Genomic DNA, 24,273 nt, shown 5'->3' on the forward strand with positions numbered 1-24,273 from the left:
AGATTAACTTCATGTTAATTAATTAATACAGTCAATACCTAATAATTTTAATATTAGGAAGCTAACTAAAATTGAAAATGATTGGTTGAGCTTACAGTTAGCAAAGAACATCTTGATGGTCATGGCAAATAAAGGCAGAAGTGACACTGCATGGGTTCTTAATACAGAGAAGGTCTGAGCCCCGTCGTGACAAGCACACACATATGAGATGAGGTACAGCACAAAACACTTTCTGAATCAGGGCGTGCTTGACAGGTGATGGACAAACGGTGCCAGCCTATCTATTTGACATCGTTTCATCCCTTGTGTTCGTGTTCCTCTTTGAAGAGTGAGGAAAAACATCTTTACACATCTCCACATCCATCAGCTTGACGTCATTACTCAGTTAAAACACAGCACTGAAAACCTTTACCTTCCCGGCAGAATCTGCGGCAGCGCGCCGTTGCAAGAGAAGTTTTGCCACATCCAGGCTTCCATACTTGGCTGCTACGTGCAGGGGCGTAAAACCTTTCTGCGATGGGAAAAAATGAAAGTTTGTGTTTTTGCAAGTCCTAAAACACTCTGTCTTATTTTCTAACATATTAAACCAGCTATCTCCATTTGAGGAAAATGCTGGTGGCATTAAATAAACAAGGACTAGGGTAAGGCATGAAATTTAACATAAAAACCATAGCTTAGTAGATTGAACAAAAGAAATTTTAAGCATTTGGGAACTGAAATTTGACTTTATAGGCTTTGTATTTGGAAAAGCCACTAACATCAGTAAACGGGCTGCAGTTTTGGAGTGGGGGAACAAAGCCTTTCTTCTAAAATTACTGGAATTGAGAGAACAGCTGCCGTCTTTCCAATCCTCCTCCTCTTTTTTCAATACTTTTTATAACACCTGAAATCCAAATCTCTTCGTTTAACTTTTAGGCAATTCTGACAACTGTGGAAAAAGTAATTATTTGTGAATCAGTTGACCTATTAATTTCTGCAGAAATAGCAGGATAAATAGTCTACGAAACAAAGAATGCTCACCATTTAAAAGCACCTCCCATCTTGACTGTTGGCCCATTTCCCAGGAGACTCATACTGTCTAAAATACCAATTGCTTTTGTATAGTGCACTCTGTTTCTGGCATGATGTTAGGCTGATTAACACCAGACGTTTAAGCATACCAAAGCTTTAAGGTTTTTTTTTTAAACACTGCTGTCCTACTCATGTTTATATACACACATTCAATGTCTTTATGTGCCTAGATGATAGCTACGTTCTGTAATTAGCAGTGGGTTATAAAAACAGATAAGTCTCTGGACTGAGATCTTGAGGATGGCACAGTTCCTACACTATGATCTCAAATTTATCCTGTTGGCCAGACAGTTTAACCACATGCTCTTCTGGCACCAGGGAGGAAGTTGGAGGATTCTGACACTGACCAAGGCCTATAAAATGCACACAGCAAATATGCCTAGCATGGTTGTGCTTATCTTTGGGACATTTCAGACCTTATCACAAATACAGAATATCCCCCTAGATGCAATATTGTCCTTTCACAGTGTCACCAAATTATTTTTAATTAAGATGACTTTTTTTCCTCTTGCTTCTTTTTAAAACATGTGGTCCTAATAAGTTCTTGGAAGAGAGTGAATTTTCTGTCTTTTTCCAAGCGTGGGACAAATGCAGGAAGTTTTTCTTTTGCTAAAACTCCATTCCCTACACTTAATGCACACAATGATTGGGGTGACACTTGAGACAAATGGAATTCTTTGGGACAAATCACATGGTAAAGAGGAAAAAAACTTCTAGAGTCCTGCTGAAATAGTGATTCAATCCTTTATAAATTTGGAAACTCTTAGACAAAACTACATCAAATATTTACTGTAGAATCACAAAATCAAGGTTGGACAGTATCTCTTGAGTCACATATGTCTCTTTCGCCCCTATGTTAATCTCATCAGGATTTCATTTACCAACTACCATTCAGCTCTAGTCAAGTTGCTTTATTAGATGGCTCTGTTTAATAGTTTCTTCCATTTTACTGCCCTATTTAATTTTGGATTTAGATAAATTTTTTAATCCTAAAAATCTTTGAAGAACAAGGGACTACATTTTATTTTCCATTTCTATATTTTATTTATCATAATATTATCTGTTAAACTTTCATCAGATAAGATCAAGTCTCTTTTAGATTATACTTACTATTATAGTTATTGTTAGGTTTCTTTCTTAAAAAAAAAGAATTTTTTTCAATGTCTCAGATTTCAGAGCTTGAATAATTATCAATTTCTGATCTCAAAAACAGTTGTTTTTTTATAGCCATAGGGAACCAGATAAGCCTTAACAGTTACTGGACTGCTCCTACTTCCAAGAGAATATATGTCACATCACTGCCTCAGCTCATACTTGTTAACATCTTTCTCCCAGAAGGAAGTATTTGTAACTAATTATTATAGGAGCAAGTTGATATGGTCTTTCGTTTATCTGAATCACTCTTTGAAGGAAGTATTTTGCTCAGTGACAAATTCTCCTGTTTGTGACTTTTGCTTGTCTCATTTTTCTACTGTTCTGCACTAGCTGTTCTTTTTGTTTCATTAGCTGAGTGTGTTCATGTTTTTTCTAAGTCACCTGCAGATACTGAATTTCAAATAAAATGTATAAGGTGAAAGAATAATGACCTTCCCCTATTATGAAGCTTTGGATATCAGTAAAATTCTTGCTAGTGCATATTTTTTGTTCAATGTCAGTAATAACTAATAAGCATATGACTTCCAGTCCAGCTGTCCCTGGACATTGTTAAATATGCTGGCAAAATGTAGTTTGTAGAGTGGAGAACGGAGATTGGAATTGGAATGGGATATCAGCTATCAGGTGATAGCTGATATTATGATTGGGGAAATGAGATATTTAGTAAAGCAGGTTTCTATATAGTACTACAACTCTCAACAAATACAGTACTGTCATCTAATGTGATATTCTCTTCCTCATTAGTAACACCAGTTCAATGTACTTGTGAATCTTATTTTTTCTCTTGAGAATACATTATCTATTTTGTAAAGGAAAGGGAATATAAAGTAGTACTTGCTTTATGGAAATCATGTTAGTGAAGCACCACATGACAAATTGTTAAACAATAGACTGTATAGGTATTGGTGGTCCCATAAGATTACATTGTGTGGTGCCCCTGTAGAAACATTACTTTGTGTTAAGTATATTCTATGATATTTGCACAATGATAAAATTGCCAAACTATGCATTTTTCAGTACATGTCCTTGTCATTAAACAGCAAATGACTGTAAAAGATACTTGGATGAGAAGACAACACTGACATTCATTAGGAGAATAGAATCCAGAACTCCTTACTAATGGTATTATATGGAGTCTCACAACCCATTTTGATGATTTAGACAATGCATCTAAAATAGAAAAGAAGTTAGTCTCAAAGGAAAACCTACCCTTCCTAACACTATTTGGGCCGAAGGACTATGACTTAGGAATTCTCTTGGTTTATGTGGCCATGACACTATTCTCCTTACCTTGGTAGCTAAGGAGTGGGCTGCTCCTGCTTCCAGGAGGACTGATGCCACATCAACTTGGCCTTCCCGGGCAGAGATGTGCAGCGGTGTGTATCCATTTGTAGTGGCAGCATCGGGATGAGCCATATGTTGTAGAAGCAACTGGACAATTTCTGTTTTACCCAGGCGGGAAGCAATATGCAAAGGCGTCTGTTCCTCCTACAACTCAATTCAAGTAAAAAGTTAGTGCCAGGCAGACCAGACTTCACTGATGATGCATTTCACTCACAAGCTTCCTGATTTCTTCATGGAATCTTTAGGAATCCTTCTCCAAGAGGAAACCATTACGACTCTGACCATAACTTATTTTATGTTTTGCTATAGAGGCAACCTGTTGAGTCAGAAAATCTCCCTTAGAGTTTTAAAAAGTATATATTTCCGTGAATGTGATTATTGTTTTTTGGGTATCCAAAAATATTTATCAACTCATTAAGGCTTCATCCCTCACTTATGTTGAAATAAAAATTAACTCATGGTTTTGAAGAAGAAAGAAATCTGGTCCAGAAACCCTAAGACCTAGATTCTCATCCAAGAGCTTTCACTTAGGGGCAAGATTTATTCTGGGAACTGTATCAAGAGAAAAACACCAGGGATGCTGGAAAAACTCTGTTCTTACTCCACTCAGCAGGCCAAGGATACAAAGGCTGCACATTTTCTTCTAGGAGAAACCATGGATAAAGAAGATATTGTAATCCGGTTTAAAAAGCTGTTGTTCCAGGAAGCATTACAGATGGGTCTGGGACTTGCATCCAGGACTTCAAAAATGAAATGGAACTGTGGCAAGAAGCAAATGGCTGAACTATTTGCCAACTACTTTTCATCTCAAAAACAGGAGAGGATATAACTAAGTAGAAGGGACAGGAAGAATATGTTCAAGAGGGCTCAAGAAATCACTTGTATGTGGAAATAATGTTTTCAGTGTTAAGGAAACCAAGCCAAACTGTCTCTTGTAAAAAGAAAGTTGAGCCATCACCATTGCGACATAGTAGATAAAGCTGCTGCATGCAATGCCGGCATCCCATATGGGTGCCAATTGTTATCCCAGCTGCTCCACTTCTGATCCAGCTCCCTGCTCATGCACCTGGGAATGCAGTGGAAGATGGCCCAAGTGCTTGGGCCCTTATGTTAATGTGAGAGACCCAGAAGAAGCTCCTGCCTTTAGCCTTACTGGCTGTTGCAGCCATCTGGGGGAGTGAACCATCAAATGGAAGATCTCTCTCTCTCTCTCTCTCTCCCTCTCTCTCTCTTTCTTTCTCTTTCTCTCTAGCTCTGACTTTCAAATCAGTAAAAGTTATCGAGGATTAAAAAAAAGTTGAATGTAATTTTAAAGATGAAAGGGATACATCTTTACAATCTTCCCTAGGACTTGTCATAATAACAGTAAGGAAGACAAAGATGGGCCGGATTCCAGGGCTAAGTATGAATGGAGAAAAGATGAGAGTATGGAAGAGCTGTCCAAATAAATGTCATATTTTAAAGTGTAAAAATAGAAATTTATAAGTTATAGGAAGAGATAAAGTGGCATTGCATGATTTCAGAGTGGTAATAAATAAGTACTAAGAAATAGTATTCTATTTTAATAATAGAACTGAATTTTATAAAAATTTGCTATTTGTAAACTTCCTTCATGTATGTGTGTACATAAGCTTATCCTTATAAAAGACCAAAAGGAAAGGCATAAAATGAATTATTAGACCAGTCTCTAGAAGAAGAGTTTACTAGGAACTAAATGAGTTCTCAAGGATTGTCTAAGGTCCATAAGACATTAAAACAGGACTTGAATTCAGGCATTGGGTTCTAAAGACAATATTTATTTTTTACTGTGTATTTTATTGAATATAGACTAAGAGGGTCACAAAGAAAACTAACAGGACAAGGTGATTCTCCATAGGAAAGGAGACTGACAACAGGTTAGGAGATGCAACTTTCTTTGAAACAGGAGAAATTGCAGGAATGGAGAGAATGAACAGTTAAAAAATAGTTAGCAAAAGCAACAACTAAAGATCAAGGAGTTGGAGGACAGCTAGAGCGAACAGCTGCTGCTGCTGGCTTTCCCTTCACCAGCCTCTGCCTGGCCGAGTTTGACAGAAGTGGATGTTGAAAGTGACACACTTTTGGGGGGGGAGGGGCACTGTGGCGCAGTAGGTTAATCCTCCGCTTGTGGTGCTGGCATTCCATATGGGTGCCGGTTCTAGTCCCGGCTGCCCCTCTTCCAATTCAGCTCTCTGCTGTGGGCTGGGAAGGCAGTGGAAGATGGCCCAGGTGCTTGAGCCCCTGCAACCGCGTGGGAGACCAGGAAGAAGCACCTGGCTCCTGGCTTTGGATCAGCGTAGCTCCAGCTATTGAGGCAGTCTGGGGAGTGAACCAACAGAAGGAAGACTTTCTTTCTGTCTCTCCCTCTCACTGTCTGTAACCTTACCTCTCAAATAAATAAATAAAATCTAAAAAAAAAAAAAGACACTCTAAAATGTGTTTTTCAGTGAGTAGCAGGGCGAGTCACGGTGATAATGATTTTTGGATCTATAGCTGAGCAGTGGCAATCCTTGAGTGGGGGTGGCTCTGTACCTAGGTAAGTTTTCATTCATTGTTCTTTGTTCTTCACACCATGATGTATTAAGATATTTTTGAAAAATGTATTTATTTATTTGAAAGGCAGAGTGACAGAGAGAGAGGGAGAGGCAGGGGAAGGGTGTGAAACCTTCCATCCACTGGTTTACCCCCCAAATGTCCACAACAGCCAGGGCTAGGCCAAGTCAAAGTCAGAAACCAAAAACTCCATCTGGGTCTCCCATATTGGTGGCAGGAAACCAAGAACTTGGGCCTTTATCCACTGCCTCCTGGGTACATAGCAAGAATCAGGATTGGCAGCACAGAGTAGCAGGGACTTGAATGAATACTCCAGTATAGGATGTGGTTTAGCCTACTGTTCTACAAGGCTCAACCCTAATATTTGGTTTAAGAAAAGTTAAGGAATAAGTCGACTTACCCAGATTTATTCAATTTTTGATCTGGTCCTATCTCAAAATTGGAAAAGAAAGAACATTCACATTTTGCTAAGAAAATCTTTCAACTTATCAAAGACAGAGGATCTTTTCAGGTTACAGCAGTTATTTCTCTGCTGAATTGAAGAAGTTGGATCTGCTGCCTCAGGCTAAGGTTAATGCAGAGAACTGGGAAGGTGCAGAAGCTAAGATTCATAGGGAGAGGTAAAGAATTGGGGTTGGGGGAGAGGGAGAGTCTAATTCCCTAAACCTCTTCTTAATATGAGAGGTGGTGATTCCTAAAACATCAGTGACTGTGACACACCCTGAACCAGGTAGTAGATGAGTTTTGTCTTCCTTCACAGCCTACTGCTTTACAATGCTCCATGGCAACAATTAGGGAGACTTGCTGAGCCCCCAATTACTTTTACAAAGAGAAAGAAAGAGCAATAGTTGGACAAAAGTTCATACCTTTAATGAAATCTCTGCTGTTTTTTTTTTTCTAACTAACAGGGTTCCCAGGAACTAGTTTATGCCAGCTAACTAAATTTTTAAGTAAGTTTCAAGGGAATTTAAGTCTACGAACCCCATGATTGTTCAATCCCTAAAGCAAATACCAAGCCCTTTAATTGTGCCAACAGAAGTTCATAAAGCAAAAGAATTCTCAAATGGGCAAGTCTTGGTGACTTTTTGTTAAATCACTGAGGACATTAGACAAGGGAGTAACATACTGAGAAGAGGGCCTGAGAACAAACACATTGGCCAACTAAAAACTTAGGCCTCTGCATACCCTGCTCACCAGTCTGTCCAGCAAAGTATATCTAATGCTCTGGTAAAAGCAGTATTACTGTTTGCATTCTTATAATAGATGTATTATTGTGATTATGTGGGATATTTTGTTATATATTAAGAGTAAGCAAAAATATGATTGAGCCCTATGATTATATGAGGGAACTTCAAAAAGTTCATACAAGTTAACTGTGATACTTGTTCTCAAAGAGATTTGTGTGTGTGTGTGTGTGTGTGCAAATTGTCAAAATCTTTACTTAGTATAGAGTTGGTCTTCTGTGTAAAAAGTTAATTGAAAATGAATCTTAATGGAGAATGGGACTGGGAAAAGGAGAGGGAAGAGGAGTAGGGGTGGGAGAGTGGGTATGGTGGGAAGAATAAATATACTACTAAAGTTGTACATATGTAATTTGTATTCCTAAAAGATAAATTAGTTAATTTTTAAAAAGTTTATACAAATGTGCATTTTCTTTTAAAATTATTAATTTTATTTAATTGAGAGGTATAGAGTCAGGGCAGGGGTAAGGCAATGAGCTCTCATCTGCTGGTTCACTCCCCAAAAGACCTTAACAGCCAGGCCAAAGCCAGATACTGGGAAATCAACCCAGGCCTCCCACATGGGTGGCAGGGACCCAAGTACTTCAGTTTCCCAGAGTGCATATTAGTAGGAAACTGGAACTGGGAGCAGAACTGGGTCTCAAAGCCAGTATTCCTATGTAGGATGTGGCAGCTCAGCCTGAGTCTTAAGTGGTAGGCTAAATATCTGCCCCAATATTATCTTTTTTCTATCACCTTTCTATGAATGTTTTGAAATTGAAATATATAACCATGGAGTATTACTTCTAAACTTATTGAAAACAATATAGACTACCTAGAGATCTTGACCTTGGAGCTCAATGTAGTAACTGGGTATAATTTATGTCTTTCTCCCCTTTGGGACAGGGTGAGTTCTAGAGCAATGGTGCTAGGTTAAGAGAGGAAGTGTTTGAAAGCGTGTTTGTCTGTATGTTGGCCCCTAAGAAGTAAAACAGATACATGTCTGTTTTTCAGTCCAATATACCCAACATCTTTCTTCTGGGAAGTACACTGCACACTCCAACAGGCTGTAGAGAGACTGCCAATCATCTTACAGATGGGCTACATGAATGGGCATGAGCCTAAGCTTGATTTTATGTACTGGTCAGACTCATTAGGCCAGAGATGGCACATCACGGATTAGACACCAGTGCTTGGTTTGGATAGAAGAGAGAAGTCTCTTTTTACCTTAGACATGGGTGGTGATGATGTCAGTAGAGAGAGGAGAAAGATACAGAACAACAGAAAGAATCCTTTTTCTTACCCTAACTCTGTGGCTACAAGCAAACAGCATAATTTTGAATTTTGGGCCCCTAATACAACATGCAACACAAGGTTTCTCTGTATATCAAACAAGATAATTTGTGTTAAAAAGCTTCATGAATCTTAAAGTTCTGTGCACATGTGAACTGAATCAAAGAGGTCCAAGGAGACATTAAAAGATTAAATGAAAATCGAAAACAAATGTTTATAGTACATCTGAAAGTAGAACATGTGGAAAGGAAAATCCTAGCTCCTTGATGCTCAATGTAGAATCCCAGGGCCAGAAGCACTGACAGCACTTGAGAGCTTGTTAGAAACCCAGAGCTGAGTGCTCACATTTTAACAGGGTGCCAGGTGATTTTTATGCACATTGACCTTTGGGGAGCACTGCTTTACAAGGTTATACTTTTCCTGTTCTCAAGAGAAGGATGCTATCAGGAAAGGATTTCAGGGTGGAAGGCAGAGCTGAAAAGACAAAATAAACAGAAGATACCATACAAAATTTGATATTTAAATTATGAAGAATAAAGAATTAAGAGATGTTCATAAAAGTATATGTAGACTATGAGACTAAATGTAGTTGCAAAAGAGAAATTTAAAAAAATTGTTTGAAATCTGCTTGTAAAATACATAAATATATACATAAACACATAGTTACAATATTTCAAAGGACAGAGACTGGGACCAGCATTGTGACAAACAGGTTAATCATCTGCCTGTTATGCCGGCAACCCATATGGGTGCCAGTTTGGGACATGGCAGCTCCACTTTAGATACCACTCCCTGTTAATGTGCATGGGAAGGTAGTGGAAGATGGCCCAAGTGCTTGGGCCCCTGCATCTATGTGGGAGACCCAGAAGAAGCTCCTGGCTCCTGGCTTTGGCCTGATCCAGCCCTGGCCATTGTGGCCATTTGGGTAGTGAACCAGAGGATGGAAGATCTCTCCCTCTCTCTCTCTCTCTTTCTGTGTCTCCTCCTCTCTAACTCTACCTTTCAAATAAATTTAAACAATAACTCTTTCTTTTTTTAAAAAAAAAAAGAGCTAGTCATTTGTTTTTAAAGACAGTGTTTAAGTCGGTACACAAGGTGCAAAGTGTAAGAGGTTAAATTAATATAGAAACATTGGCAGAGATCATGGAAGTGAGTACATTTCCATTAAAACAGAATAAGCTAAAATTTGAATATTCCAGGGTTTTATTTTTAAGAGACAAACTGGAAATCCTTTTATTATTAAATATGGATTACAAAAGAAATTAACCAGGAAAATTACCACAATTTCTGGTAAAAATAGAGTTCATGTGTTCAGACTACACTGGTTGACTACAGGAGTATTTAAAATATAGTTGAATGCTAGGTAAGCTTAAAAAGAAATCATAACAGTGTCACATCAGGGGAGAATAGAGTTGAATAACAAAAGCCCTAGATAAATAAAAACATAATATACTCATGATTATCAAACAATATGTATAATACTCCTTGTACAATAGATAAAAGGACAGAAAACAACTAAAACAAGAACAATGTCAACGCTGCCCAGGTATCACTGAATCTTCCCTGGACATCTGTAGAGCCTATTATATGAAAATGCCAGTCAAATTCATTGAGTCAGAGAATGTTAAGAAATTCCAATGAGGAAGTTTTTCTTTAAATTATTTTTTAACATTTATTTCAGAGGCATAGAGCTAGAGCTAGAGCTAGAGCTAGAGACAGAGATGAGAGAGAGAGAGAGAGAGAGAGAGAGAGAGATGGACAGAGTTAGAGATTCCATTTACTGGTTCACTCCCCAACATGTTCACAAAGACCATGTCTGGGCTGGGGCTGAAGCCAGTACCCCCAAACTCAGTCCAGGTCTAACACATAGGTGACAGGAATCTCACTACTTGAGTCATCATCTGGTGTGTCTCAAGAGATATATTAGCTGGAATCTGGGATCAGGAGTCAGAGTTGGGTATTGAATTCAGGTACTTTGATATAGGATGAAAGAATCTTAACAGGCAACTTAACAGCTGAGCCAAATGCCTTCTCCTGGAGAGGGATTTTGAAGTTTTCAAATTCAGTTCTTACATTTTAATGAGAAAGGCCTGGAAATGAACTGACGTTCAGAAAATCAATAAAGGTTGTATGACTCCGACCAGATGGATGCATTCCCATATATGCATTTCTCTAATGAAGTTATAATGTACAACTCAAGTTGAGGAGCTCTGACTTAGCTTAAGTATGTCAAATATTGAAGACAGAGAGAAGTGTTTAAATAGTTTGTAAGACTTTCCAATGATGTTAGTGCAAAAGTCAATGGAACAACGTAGAAAGCAAAATAGAACATACAGTACATTAAGAGTCCTTACTGGAGTATTCATTGTAAAGCAAGGAGATGAGAAAAGAAATTGGCAAGTGAAATGACAAAGAAAAGGAAAGAAAATTCGATCTGTGAGGGAATTAAAATAGAGCAAGACTGATCAAGCACTCGCCAGTAACCAAATACTTCTATTTGGAAGAGTGCATTGCACAGTGTCTAAATTCATCAAATCAGAGTAGGAAGAAAGGGACACCTCATTTTAAAAGGAGGAAGGTGAAGCAGATCAAGGGAAAATATTGAAACTTGCAGTATAATTTGTTTTTAAGAAATTAGTAAGGAATGACTGGAAATTTTTTGGCTTTGTTGGTAAGAAATGAATTTCACATGTATATAGCATCTATCTTATATAGGTAAAATTTTAAAATTCATGAAAATAAAGAGGTTAAAAATGAAAATGTTACCATTGCTATATTTCTTAGATAATTATACAATTTCTTCTTATGTCAATAGTTCTGAAATTTGGATCCATTTTTCATTATGTGTATTTATTTATATAGTGATGCTTTAGTGCATGAAAAACTGTTATTGAGTTTATATGAGTATAGTCCATGGCATTTGCAAATCAAGGACCTTAAAAGTCACACCTTCTCCTACAGATAGGATTCATGCACTGTACTGAAGGAGAACCTCGGAGCACCCACACCTACCCTGGCTCTGGCATCAACAAGGGCACCATTTCTCAGGAGGCATCGGACCACTTCCACCTGGCCTGCCCGGGCTGCCATGTGCAGTGCCGTCTCCCCGCGCTGCCAGGAAACAAAGATCATCCAATCATAAATAAACCCACTGCTCTGCATGAGAAGAATACAGATGTCCCTTCTTGTGAAATTCAGCAATACATCCAAGGATTTAAGTCTATGAAAAGGCATAATTATTTAGTCTGGTAGTTTTATATCTTAAACATCTTCATATGGATAAGACAAGTGTTTGTTTTATTTTTTGCGGTCCATTACAACTAGTGAACTTACCCAAGCATCCATGATACCCTGAAGTGTAATTTCAGAATGAAACTTCCATAACCTAGACCGGTTTTGATGATGAACTCCTTTTATCCTATGAACCCAAAATCTGTCATTGTCCCACTTAACTAGGTGATCACAATTTGGTCCCCTTTTAGTGAGAAAATCAAGAGGCTGAAGATCAAATCAACACATGGCGAAAAGTCATATAGTTTCTTTCCAAAATTCAAAATTTTTGTCTGAAATAAACTATTATTTTATAAATCAGTTTTGTCTTTTGGTTATGAGACTAGACAATGACTAGTCATATAAGAAATCTGATTTGCTCAGGAGTCACCTACTTCATGTTAATGAGCGTATTGAATTACAGGCAGTTGCTGGAGACAGCTAATGAGAGACGAGTAAAGGAACTGTTAACAGTGCCATCTGGTGAGGTAAGCAGCCCTGGGCACCACATCATTCCCCAAGCATCTTCGTGCCACATCAAAGTATGGTGCACTTATCAGAAATGGGGGCTAGAGCTGCAGGATGAAAGATGAGGATTAGATATAAGAGAATTTCTCACTGGGAAGCCTCTTACAACTACCTCTAAGAGAAAGGGTTTTAAAGTTAGCATATTTTAAAGCCATAAATAGTTCTGAAGAAGGCAGGAGATCCTTCCTTTAAACAATTATATAGTTATAGCAGAACAAGACACTAGAGTAAAAATGATTATAGATTAATTCATCACAACTATTTTAGAAAACAAAGCTGACTTCGGTCAAGTAAAGTAAACCATTCTAAATAAGGTCATTCAAGTTAGCTATGGAACTGAATATGCCATATATGCTATATATGAATATGAATAATTTCTTCCAATTCCTTGCATAATAAACCCTATATCTAGAAACTTTCAGGTGAACTTTAATTTAGTATATAACTCACACTTCATTTCAGTATTCAGGATCCACTCTTTTTGAAATTATGAGAAATTAATGTGAAATGATTTATTAAAGAATTGAACTGGATGCCTAACTTTCTCTTCTTTGTTGATGATTCATTTATCCTCTAACAGCCTTATTTTTTGAGGACAAATTTTAGTTTTTATAAAGTAAATGTATCTGGATTATGTTGTTTTAAAAGGTGACATTTGAATAACAATATTTCTTATCAAACTTTAGATGTATAGCAAGATTTTTCTTCTTTGCTAACCATTATTTCTAACTTGTTATCTATACCACTTAAAAACCATCTTTAAAGAGATGAGATTAAAGTCTACTAACCATTTTTAGAAAAACAACTCAAATGCTTATTTCTAGGTCTGACTTTGGTTTAAATAAAAGCAAGAATTAATTTCTTTGTAGAAAGTTAAGTCAAAGAAGCCCACAAGTTCCTACTGCTTGATGGATGTACATGTTTATTTTACGAGCCAATCTTTATCAATAAGGGATTTCAAAAATCTAGAAATGTTTTCAATATTAGTCTTAATATCTTCAGAACTCTTCTTGTATACTTAAATTAAGTTACTTTATGTTTTTTACACAATTGAAATAGATGCATTAGACATAAGTCTAGAGTATTAAACTTCATACTCAAAGAAAAGGAACATATGTACACACACATGGTTTCTCTACTTTATAACAAGGGTCTTCTTTAATTATTATTTAATGACTCCCATGTAATGGACTTGTATTGGAATTGCTCTTTCCCTTTTATATTTATATTAATATAAGTATAAATAACAATTTCCATTTTTTTATTGTTAGGCACCCTCTCATTTCTAAAATTGTTTGGTTTTCTACTCCATGGTTGTCAGTGAATACTTTGGAATATGGATGTAGAGTAACTGGCAGTTCAGCTTTCTAGATTTCGAAATGCATTTGTAAGCTTTCTTGGAAAAATAGTTTTCAGTAAAATTGTCTGCACATGATTGAGCTGTTGACACACCTCACATTTGGAGTGTATTTTCAGACAAAACGAGACTGGCAAGAGAATGTGTAGGCTCATGTCCAAAGCAGTTACCAAATGTCATGCCCTTTCCTCAGTTGTTAAAACTGAGGACAGCTGCCTTGACTTCCACTTTGGCCACATCAGGTTGGAAAGCGTCAAAGCACAACAGACAGCATTGCATTCAAAAAATGCAGGATGATTTCAGGCAACACACAAAGGCTCCAAGGGTGGGGTACTTTGGAGTCAGCAAATGACCAATTGCGACACAGCAAGCAGGCAATCGGTTTTCACACAGTTTCTTGCAAAGACTTTGAGATCCAGTAGCTATATCCTCAGGTTCTGAGAAAACACCAGTTCACAGGCATCTCATTGCTAGAGAAAGTTACATTCCTCTAAATGTAGGATTGCCAGATTTAACAAATAAAAATCCACGATGGCCAGTTAAATTTTAATTCCAGACAATGAATAATTTCAACTGTTGCATGGGACATACTTAGAAGAATGATTGCTTATTGTGGTGGGGAGGGACCTGCATTTTATCTGGCAGTCCTATCTATAGGTAGGTATCTACTCCCTGAAGGATGCCTCTTACAAAAGTTTAAAAAAAAATAACTAGGAAACATGTTGGGGACAGGATTATATTGACAAGTGCTTCTCAAATATTTTTTGAGGGAGCTGAAGGGAAAGAGAATGTAATTGACAAATGAACAGATAAAACAAAATGAAGAACTTTAGAATGGCCAACAGTTGGAAGTTAAAGTTTACTACAATTGTCAGTTTGGAGAGTTTTTAAGATCCTGAAAGGACATAAAATTTTTTGTGTTGCAATTCACATTTTATTTATTTTTATCTGAAAATATACATGCAGCCTTTATAGCATTTTTTTTGCAAAGATATTGTAACTCCTTAAGTCACCAAAAGATCTGGAATTGATCAGTTTAGGAGCAAATTAAGAGTAGCCACAGAAAGTAACTACAGAATCCCACAACCGTTTTATTTGGATTATTCTTTAATAATTTTGCAAAAAAAAATCCTATAAAAGATAATCTAAGGGATCACAATCAAGCAACCTGCAGAATATATTTATATGTATGTATTATTATAATAGGATTACATAATTTATCATGGTCTCACCATAGTTCTTATAAGGCATTGGAATGCAAATGTGAACATGCAGTAAGTTAGGCCAATATTCAGGGGATTTTTGCCTATTTAGCCTACAAATCTGCTCAGGTCTCAATTCTAAAAATGACAATGGTTATTGCTTTGAACAAAGATGGCATTACTTTTAATGCCTAAGAAGTAACTAGAAATTAAATTCAAACTGGCATATGAAATTACTGTTAAGATCAACAGATAATATTACTTTAAGACCAAAAGCTATGATTAGAAAACATATATGCATAATATACAAATACATATTTAGAGACTTTAAATTCTTTATTGGCTTTATGCTCCAATTATTGAATAATATGAAAAAAGTATTAACAGGTATTAAAATCAAATCAAGTTATTTCCACAATGGACATTGCCCAAGCTCAAAAACTGCAGCCCAGCAACAGTGTGTAAAATACAGCAACATGAGGAGAGGGAATACAAATAAAAAGTGAAAATTTACGTCTTGTTTCACAATTTAAATGGATAAAGGCACTAAAAACTAGCAACAGTAGTCCATCTATTGATTTAGAAAATGAGATTCATTTGAAAAATAAGCAATGACATCTCTTTGGGAAGAGTTGTCTGTTGTACATGTTTTTAAAAATCTCTGTGTTCAGTCCCTTCCTGAGCTTCAAATACATGACTTTCCTTCGTGCAGAGGGGTTCTCCTGCTCATGAGATGTGTGCCATGATCCAGTGGTCAAACACAGTTTAAAAGGGCACAATCCAAGAAACAGAAATATAAACAATTGAGTTGTACAGTTCCCGGATTGGATCAGGTAAAAGAATTCTGGGCTGTCTAGTGTCTGTTGGTAGAACGAAAGTTGTCTGGAGACCCACACCCATTTCAGGATGCAGGTATAATCAGAGTTACCTCTGCAGGTAACAGAGGCTGCCTCTCCAACCAGCACAATCAAACCAAACTTAAAAATCAAAGTAGGGTTAGAAAATGGAAACTCCAACTAACTGAAAGGAAGGGGAATTTGATACCAAGTAAAAATTCCTAATATTGATCTATCTATGGTTAATCTTTTGATGGGATTGATTATGGAATGGAGTTGGTATTTTGATGAAAATTTCCTGGAATACAAATCATTCAGCCCACTAGGGTGAGCCCTGAAGATTTTATTGCAGGCAGTCAGCCATTTACTTTCAATGGAGCCTTAAAAATGTATTTTGTTTTGATAAATGCAATTCCGATGCATGTTTCATCCAACTGCACAGGAAGGTTAAGCTGTCTCATTCCACAGCTTCTATTTTATTTCCTAACACATTTCTCCCTCTGTGGAGGTTCTTTTCAGCGAAGCTGTCGCAATCATTCTAGGGCTATGTTCTCCCGAGGGCCCTTGCTAACTTTGATGACATACACACCAACACACCTACACACACCCACACTCTACTGCTCTCGCTCCCTGCGGTTATTCTGACCCAAGCCATACTCACAATGTTAGTGACATCTGGAGAGGCTCCGTTCTGCAGCAGAAGGAGGACAATGTTCAAGTGGCCCATGAAGGCAGCCACATGTATTGGTGTGAGGCCAGACTGCGAAACAAAGCAACAGTAGTTTTACTCCTCTGCACTGGCGGGGCTTTGGGGCTTCTTCAGGTGAAAAAACTCAAGTGAAGAGGACAGGAGGTGGACAAAAGGAAGGGGAGGAAGGACTAAGAGAAGGATTGTTTCGTGACAAGCTGAAACATGTTCTACCTCTGTTATAGCTTGGATTGAAGCCCCATATTTCACCAGCAGTTCCATGACTTTGATGCGGTTTTTCTTGCAGGCAATGTGCAGTGGAGTAAAACCATTCTGTGCAAAAGACAACTGAGTTAGTGGAGAACATGCAGAAACGATTCTCACGCAACTCCATGCTGGCACATTGCAGGCAATAATGTTACATCTTCACGGAGTGGTACCATTTCTTCAAACCCTGGAGGTGTCGGAATTTGGGAAGAAAAGGTGTGTTCTGTAGGCAGCCAGCTTTGCTTCTTTGTGGTGGGCCTGTACATAATTCTGTTTGTGTGATTACAGAGAAAACAAAACTGAAGGAAGTTATATGGGCTTCCTCTTCAAAGAAGAAGAAATACAGGAGAGACTCTATTTCAGAAGTGCTAGATGTCAAGGGATACTGATTCGTCAGGTGTGAAATGATGTGAAGATGCCCCAAAGATGTGTGTATTTTTCTGATGAAGGTCTGTTTCTCAGGATGTGTTTACTGAATTTACTTCAAAAATCTAGAGTATGACAGCCTCTATGATAAATTCCTCAGAGTCGCTACCATTTTCATTAAGAGGTATTAGCGGAAGTCCTTATTTATGTTCATAAATATTTATATCGAGTTATATTTTTCATGTTAAAAGTTTGTGTAATACATATACCAATCAGATAAATTTTCTTTTATAAGGAAATTATATAGTGTCACAATATTTTAAAGAAAAGTACAGAGAATTTCTGGGATAATTGGAAGAAAATCATTCTTAGTAGCACAGGACTGTGGAATGGAGCCTGTAAGGTATTTTCTGATTTTGCAAAACTACTTATGTCCTAGCTTTACAGAAATTATGGGAAAAATTTGTTAACCAGTTCCATGCTTAATTATGTATTTTATTTGTAATCTTTTTATTTGAACAATAGCCCTTTGTTAAATTATAGCTATTCTTCCAATAAACACCTTTGCCTGTCCCAATGGGGTATGATCATCAGTCAATATTTTTATATACTAGCGGTTATCAGGAAATCATATGATCTCACTAGAGCTAATAACTTCTTATTCACAATGGAATGATAAGCATAATTAATCTGTTAAATAATTTCCCCTATACATAAACAGTCTAATAAGTCAGATATAGTCACATATCCATATAGCACTTAAAATTTGCAATTATTAGATTATGATAGTTTGTAAACTGACCAGTATCTGAGTGAGAATCAGTATCTTCAACTCCCTATGAGAAAATTAATTTCCTCACACAATTGCATATAACACTGAAAGAATATTTGCTTTCTAGCTAATTCTTATTAAATTGATTCCAATAGAAAATTTCTAATAAGGATAATATTTAATAACTGAAGAGTTAATGTATTCTCTCAACTTAAATGCTAATTGTCTAGAGACGAATTTTATCTGACATAAACCATGTTAACACTTAGAAAAAAGTATTTGCTTTTAGTTTGAGAATTAGAAATCAAGAGGCATAAATTAGCACATATCCAAACCTTCCAATGATTATGGTTAGAATATGAGTGAAGCAAGGAAGACTTATTCAGTATTAGACTTTGGGAGATGCAGCAGCTACTCTGGGAAAAGCCTCTAGCAGTTTTCTTTTGAGCAGTTCCTGCAATGGTTTATTTACAAGGCTTTCTAAAGCAATAATACACCAGCATCACTCTTTTATTTGTGTATAGTTGGGTAGTCAGGTCCATAAGGAAAAATCTCCTGGTGAACTCTTCAGAAGCCTACATTTTATACTACCTTATATAGCCAAATACATTTACCATTTCAAAACAATTTTTTTCCCAAAAAGAGATTAATAAAGTGAATTTTTTGATACCAGTATTCTGACTCTACTTGGAAGTAGGTATCTAATACTTGTTGTATAATTTGTTATTTTTCAAATTCTGTTTTCGATTTAAAATTGCTTATCACTTGAAAGATATCATACCTACCTGTTTGCAACTTCTTAGTTTCAGAAATGTTATGTTGGTATTCTCTAAAACCTAGATTGCTCAATCACTGTTTAATAGCAAACTATTAAAGCATGAAGTAGACAGACAACCAACTTGTCAGGGTGATAAATTTAGCAGGATCTATAACCATGCATTGGTGAGGTAGGCACCAGTGGTCAAAGTGGGTTTGCTTATCTCAATGTGTATTCAATTAAGGTGGACTGGGCCAGTTTTACCAGGGCTCTGGCGTTAGGATTGGCTCTCTTGTCCAGGAGGAGTTTGGTTACACGGTAGTGGCCACAGTGAGCAGCAACATGGAGGGCTGTCAGGTAGTCCAGGGTGACATCGTCAACAGGTGCCTTATGCTGTAACAGGTGCTTCACACACTCCACGTGGTCTCCCTGTGCAGCCATGTGAAGTGGAGACAGCCCATTCTGCACAAAACAAAAGAAAATCAAGTCCACATTTTCTTCACTAATTTCAGGTTCTGAAATAGAGCAATATCAGATCTTGATCTTGAAAACAGTGTGACAGGGCAAAATAATTTCCTTTTGCTATCTGAATATATAGCAGATTATATTTGAAAGACAGGCTAAGAGAATATTTAATTTAGTAATTAAACTGTTTTAGGCAAAACATATTAATATATAACTTTTTTGAATGTATACATGCTACATGTGGCAATTCAGACTTATTTTACAACTACTAGGGTAATATTAGGTATATAAAAATAAGTGATTATCAATGTTTAAATTATTTCTGCTGGTGGACATATTAACATAATGATTAAGCATCCAATCAGCATGTTTGCATCCAATACTGGGGTGCTTGCATTTGAAACCCAACTCTAGCTCCTGATTCCACCTTCCTGCTAAGGTAGACCCTGGGAGATAACTTGGATGGCTCAAGTAAACGGATCCCTGCCACCCATATGAGAGACTTGGTTGAGTTCCCAGCTCCTTGCTAAGGTCTGGCCATTGAGATACAGGAGGATCAGGTTTAGCGTGGAAAAAATATCAGGAAATTTAGTGTGGAGTTGACTAAACTTGAGATACCCAGTAGATATCTGTGGAGCAATGGTGACATTCACACAAGGAACTCTGGAGACATACAGTTGTGTGTCATCAGCCTATAGACACTATTTGAAGATGGAATTGTATGAGATTTCAATAACGAGTGCAGCTAGCCAGTGAAATGACACAAAGACCTGGGAGATGACAAGGAACTTAAAGGAAACTCAGAAGCAGAAGCTAGGAAAACAAAAAGAAATCTAGAAGAGGGCAATATGGCATTATTTTGAAAAGAGAGAAGTAAGCAATTGTACCACGTGATTGTAGCAAGAGAAAACATAGACTGATTTATGAAACTGGATAGATATGAAGGTGGGAGTCCAACAGATTCTGTTCTGGTTGCTTCAGTTTTCTCAGAGTTGTGGAAAGTGAAGAAAGGGAAGTTGGCCAAGTGGCCTGAAGGTAAATTAGAGAACAGTCATGTATTAATGAGAAAGAATAAACAGAATTGGGAAATACAATCTGATATTCCAGCAGCACGAGGAGCTGACTTGATGTTAGTGATCATGAATTTAAAGTGAGCAAGCCAGTATGTTGGGAGGTTTTTGTAGCCACCACATTCAGGTGCATGAATGTGACCTGAATTTAATCAGAGTGACTATGAATATGTAAGGGAATGGTAGTAACAGCAACATAATGTATGCTGGCAGCAGTGAGAGCATAGGGTGAATGAGGGACAATGTCCCAGCAAAATAAAATAATTTCTGGAATTGAGGTTCTGGAGAGAGTTAGCTGAAGGCAGAGTGGGTATAGAGGGGTTGAGAGTTGAGATTCAGAAATTACAGAGGGTTTACAGTTACTCAGCTGAGATTCCAGCAAGAAGAACCATCTACTGCTCCTAGGAAGACCACTCAAATCTCCAAGAACTAAAAAAAGGGCGGTGGTGAGGTCACAGTTTGCTGAGAACTGGAGTTTTCAAAGAAGTAGGGTGAGTGACACCTAGAGAACTGAACACTCCCTTTGAGGAATTATAATGGCAAGAATAGTCAGGTCTTAAGCACCTCTTTCATTGCTAGGAGAGGGATATCACCTCATTCCCACCTGATCACTTGACAAGTGACTTTGAGAGTCCTTTACAGCCCATGAGACCCATGACGACTCACCTTCGTCCTTGCCAGCAAGGGAGCACCGCGTTCCAACAGAAGTTCCACCACTTGGTCATGCCCACTTCGTGCAGCACAATGAAGTGGTGTCAACCCATCCTGCCAAAGAATTATGGAATTAGGTCCGAGTTCCTTTAAAAAAAAATCCAGCTTGCATCCATTGTCAAGTAACGAAGGGGTTCTCTGAACTTCATTCTGATGACTCAATAAATCAGTAAGAATTGCAACTAGCTAAATGACAGGAAAGGAAACAAGTGAAAGAGAAAACTAGAGAGTGTGGGAGAGAGAGGGAGAGAGGGGGAGAGAGAGAGAAGGAGGAAGAGAGAGAGAGAGAAATAATGAGAGCAGGGGTGTTCCAAGGTGTATTCAGGAAGATGGAAAAGGAGAATATGTTGCATTTGTTGAACTTGAAAGCCCTAAGCACTTGAAACCACAACTGTGAAATACACTCACTGACCCTGTTTTCATTTTGGCTATACTAACACAATGTTTTCCCCAAAATTTTCTCTTTTTATTTTTTAAAGATTTATTTATTTATTTGAAAGGCAAAGTTACAGAGAGGCACAAGCAGAGAGAGAGAGAGAAGTCTTCCATCAGATGCTTCACTCCCCAAGTGGCCACAATGGCTGGAGCTGTACCTATCCAAAACCAGGAGCCTGGAGCTCTTTCCAGGTCTCCCACGCGGGTGCAGGGGCTCAAGGACTTGGGCCATCCTCTACCATCTTTCCATGCCAGAGCAGAGAGCTGGATTAGATGTGTAACAGCTGACGCAAACTGGTGCCCAAATGGGATGCTGGCACTGCAGGAGGCAGCTTTATGGGCTACACCACCGTGTCGGTCCCAAAATCTTCTCTTTTTTAATTTGTCGTTATTCCAAGTATGTTCTCTCTTGAATTGTTACTACTTTCATCAGTTGTCCTAAAATGGTCCCTGATGCTTCTCAAAAGGAAAGTTTGCTTTTTTAGATTATTTTAAAGATTTCCAGGTACCTGACGTGGTGGTACAGTAGGTTAAGCTGCCACTTGCGATATCAGCATCCCATATAGGAGTACTGGTTCCAACCCCAGCTGCTTTGCTTCTCATCTAGATCCTTGTTAAAGTGTCCTGGAAAGCAGCAGAAGATAGCCCAGGTACTACGTTTCCTGCCAGCCATGTCAGAGACCCAGATGGAGGTCTGGGCTCCTGTGTCAGCCTTCCCAGTGCTGGCCATAGCGGCCATCTGGGGAGTAAGCCACAGGTGGAAGATCTCCTGCATTCTATCTCTCCCTGTCTCTCTGTCTCCACTTCTCAAGTAAATAATCTTTAAAAGAATCAACTTGATTAAAAAAAAGATTTCCATATAATAGTTTTCAACATTTAAAAAAATGTGTAATTACTTACCAAAGACAAATTTTAAATATTAATATACAGAATTAAAATTGTCAAAGAAAAATATGGTACAACTGTATGTTGTGGTATTTATAAGACTCTCTAATTTAATACTTCTGGGACAAGGCATGCATTTGGCCTAGCAGGTAAGATGCTATTTGGGATGCCTGCATCCCATATTGGATTGTCTGGGTTCAAGTCCTGGCCCCATTTCCTCCCACCCTCCACCCTGGGAGAGAGTAGGTGATGGTTCAAGTACATGGGTCCCAGCTACCCATGTGGGAGACTTACTTGGATGAGGTTCTGGGCTCCTGGCTTCAAACTGGCCCAGCCCCAGCTGTTGTGGGCATTTAGAAAGTGAATCAGTGAATGGGAGATTACTCGTGTGTGTGTGTGTGTGTGTGTGTGTGTGTGTTATGTTTCTCAAATAAATTTTTAAAATGTATATATATTCCTAGGGGAGTCCTGGATGCCACAGCAATCCTCAAAGGATTGCCCTCTATCTTTCGTATTTTATTTCTCCTTAGGGTGACATGGTCAAAAATCTAGGGTGAGGGGGTGGTAAATATGAGGCAAAATGTAAGGAACAATGGGCAAGAAGTGGAGAGAGAAAATGAAGTGAAATCCTGAGAACACAAATTACCTAGTAAGTGGAGGCTTAAGGTTAAAAAAAAAAAAAAAAGATTATCTCAAAAAAAGAGGTTGAGCTACGGGTATTGATCACAGCAAGTGAAGGTGCACAGCAAAGCCTTAGTTGCTAAATAAGTTATGAAACAGCTAGATATCACATGATTTCTCAAGCATATTTTTGGTGAGGTCTCTATCTAAAAGTGCTATGTAGTGAATAGCAGCATTTGATATGAAGGTTTGGTGTATGGGCTCTGGAGTCACAAAGCCCTGGGATGGATCTCAGATCAGACATCATGGGTGAATCTAAGCTCAACTTCATGATAAATGGGGATCATTTCACCCCTATTTAATTTAATTTACATCCTTGTTTGAAAGATGACGGGGGTCAGTGCTATAGTATAGTGGGTAAAGCTGCCAAGTGGGGCACCAGCATCACAAATGGGAACAAGTACCAGTTTGAGTTCAAGCTATTCCACTTCCAATCCAGCTCCCTGCTAATTTGCCTGGGAAAGTAGTGGAAGATGTCCGATGTGCTCAGGAACCTACTACTGCCCACGTGGGAGACCCAGAAGAAGTGTGTGTGTGTGTATATATATATATGCAGTTTCTTTATGCAGTCACCAGTTGGACATCTGGGTTGATTCCATATCTTAGCTATTGTGAATTAAGCTGCAATAAATATGGGTGTACAGATAACTCTTTCATATGCTGATTACTTTTCATTAGGTAAATTCCCAGGAGTGGGTTTGCTGGGTCACACGCTATATCTATTTTCAGCTTTATGAAGTCTGTCTATACTGTCTTCCACAATGGCTGTACTAGTTCACATTCCCACCAATAGGGATTAGGGTACATTTTTCCCCACATCCTCACCAGCATTTGTTGTTTGTTGATTTCTGTGTGATAGCTATTCTAATTGGGGTGAGGTGAAATCTCATTGTGGTTTTGATTTGCATTTCCCTGATGGTTAGTGATCCTGAGCATTTTTTCATGTGTCTGTTGGCCACTTAAATTTCTTCTTTTGAAAAATGCCTGCTCAAGTCCTTTGCCCATTTCTTAACTGGATTGTTTGTTTTATTGTTGTTGAATGATTGAGCTCTTTATAGATTTTGGATATTAATCCTTTATCAGTTTTGTAGTTTGCAAATATTTTCTCTCATTCTGTCAGCAGCTTCTTCACTTTGCTGTTGCAGAAACTTCTCAACTTTTCCTAAGCTGTGTGTCCTAGGTCAAGTCACCTAGCTCTACTGAAACTCATTTTTCCCTTCTGGCAGTCTCACTCTCAGAACACCTCTATATTTTCGTATCAAGAAAATAAAACATACTTCCTCAGTTTTTAGGAAGATGAAATAAGGTATTTGTAGAGTACTTGGCAGA

General features: G+C 37.9%; 1 protein-coding gene across 50 annotated transcripts in view; it reads right to left on the bottom strand.

The window, feature by feature from the left end:
• Window positions 1-24,273, bottom strand: part of ANK2 (ankyrin 2) — a 677,994-nt gene that overhangs the window by 99,208 nt on the left and 554,513 nt on the right. For 39 of the 50 annotated variants that reach the window (XM_070047695.1, XM_070047692.1, XM_070047706.1 and 36 more), the window contains 7 exons: window positions 20,899-20,997; window positions 18,962-19,159; window positions 16,770-16,868; window positions 16,509-16,607; window positions 11,667-11,765; window positions 3,517-3,714; window positions 413-511 (listed from right to left, as the gene is read on the bottom strand). In XM_070047695.1, the coding sequence (XP_069903796.1) occupies window positions 413-511; window positions 3,517-3,714; window positions 11,667-11,765; window positions 16,509-16,607; window positions 16,770-16,868; window positions 18,962-19,159; window positions 20,899-20,997 (891 nt within the window). The remainder of the gene's footprint in view (window positions 1-412; window positions 512-3,516; window positions 3,715-11,666; window positions 11,766-16,508; window positions 16,608-16,769; window positions 16,869-18,961; window positions 19,160-20,898; window positions 20,998-24,273) is intronic. The other 11 variants (XM_070047718.1, XM_070047717.1, XM_070047713.1 and 8 more) reach the window with 1 other exon arrangement.

This window comes from Oryctolagus cuniculus, chromosome 8 (genome assembly GCF_964237555.1).
Source record: "Oryctolagus cuniculus chromosome 8, mOryCun1.1, whole genome shotgun sequence".
Classification (NCBI taxonomy): Eukaryota; Metazoa; Chordata; class Mammalia; order Lagomorpha; family Leporidae; genus Oryctolagus; species Oryctolagus cuniculus.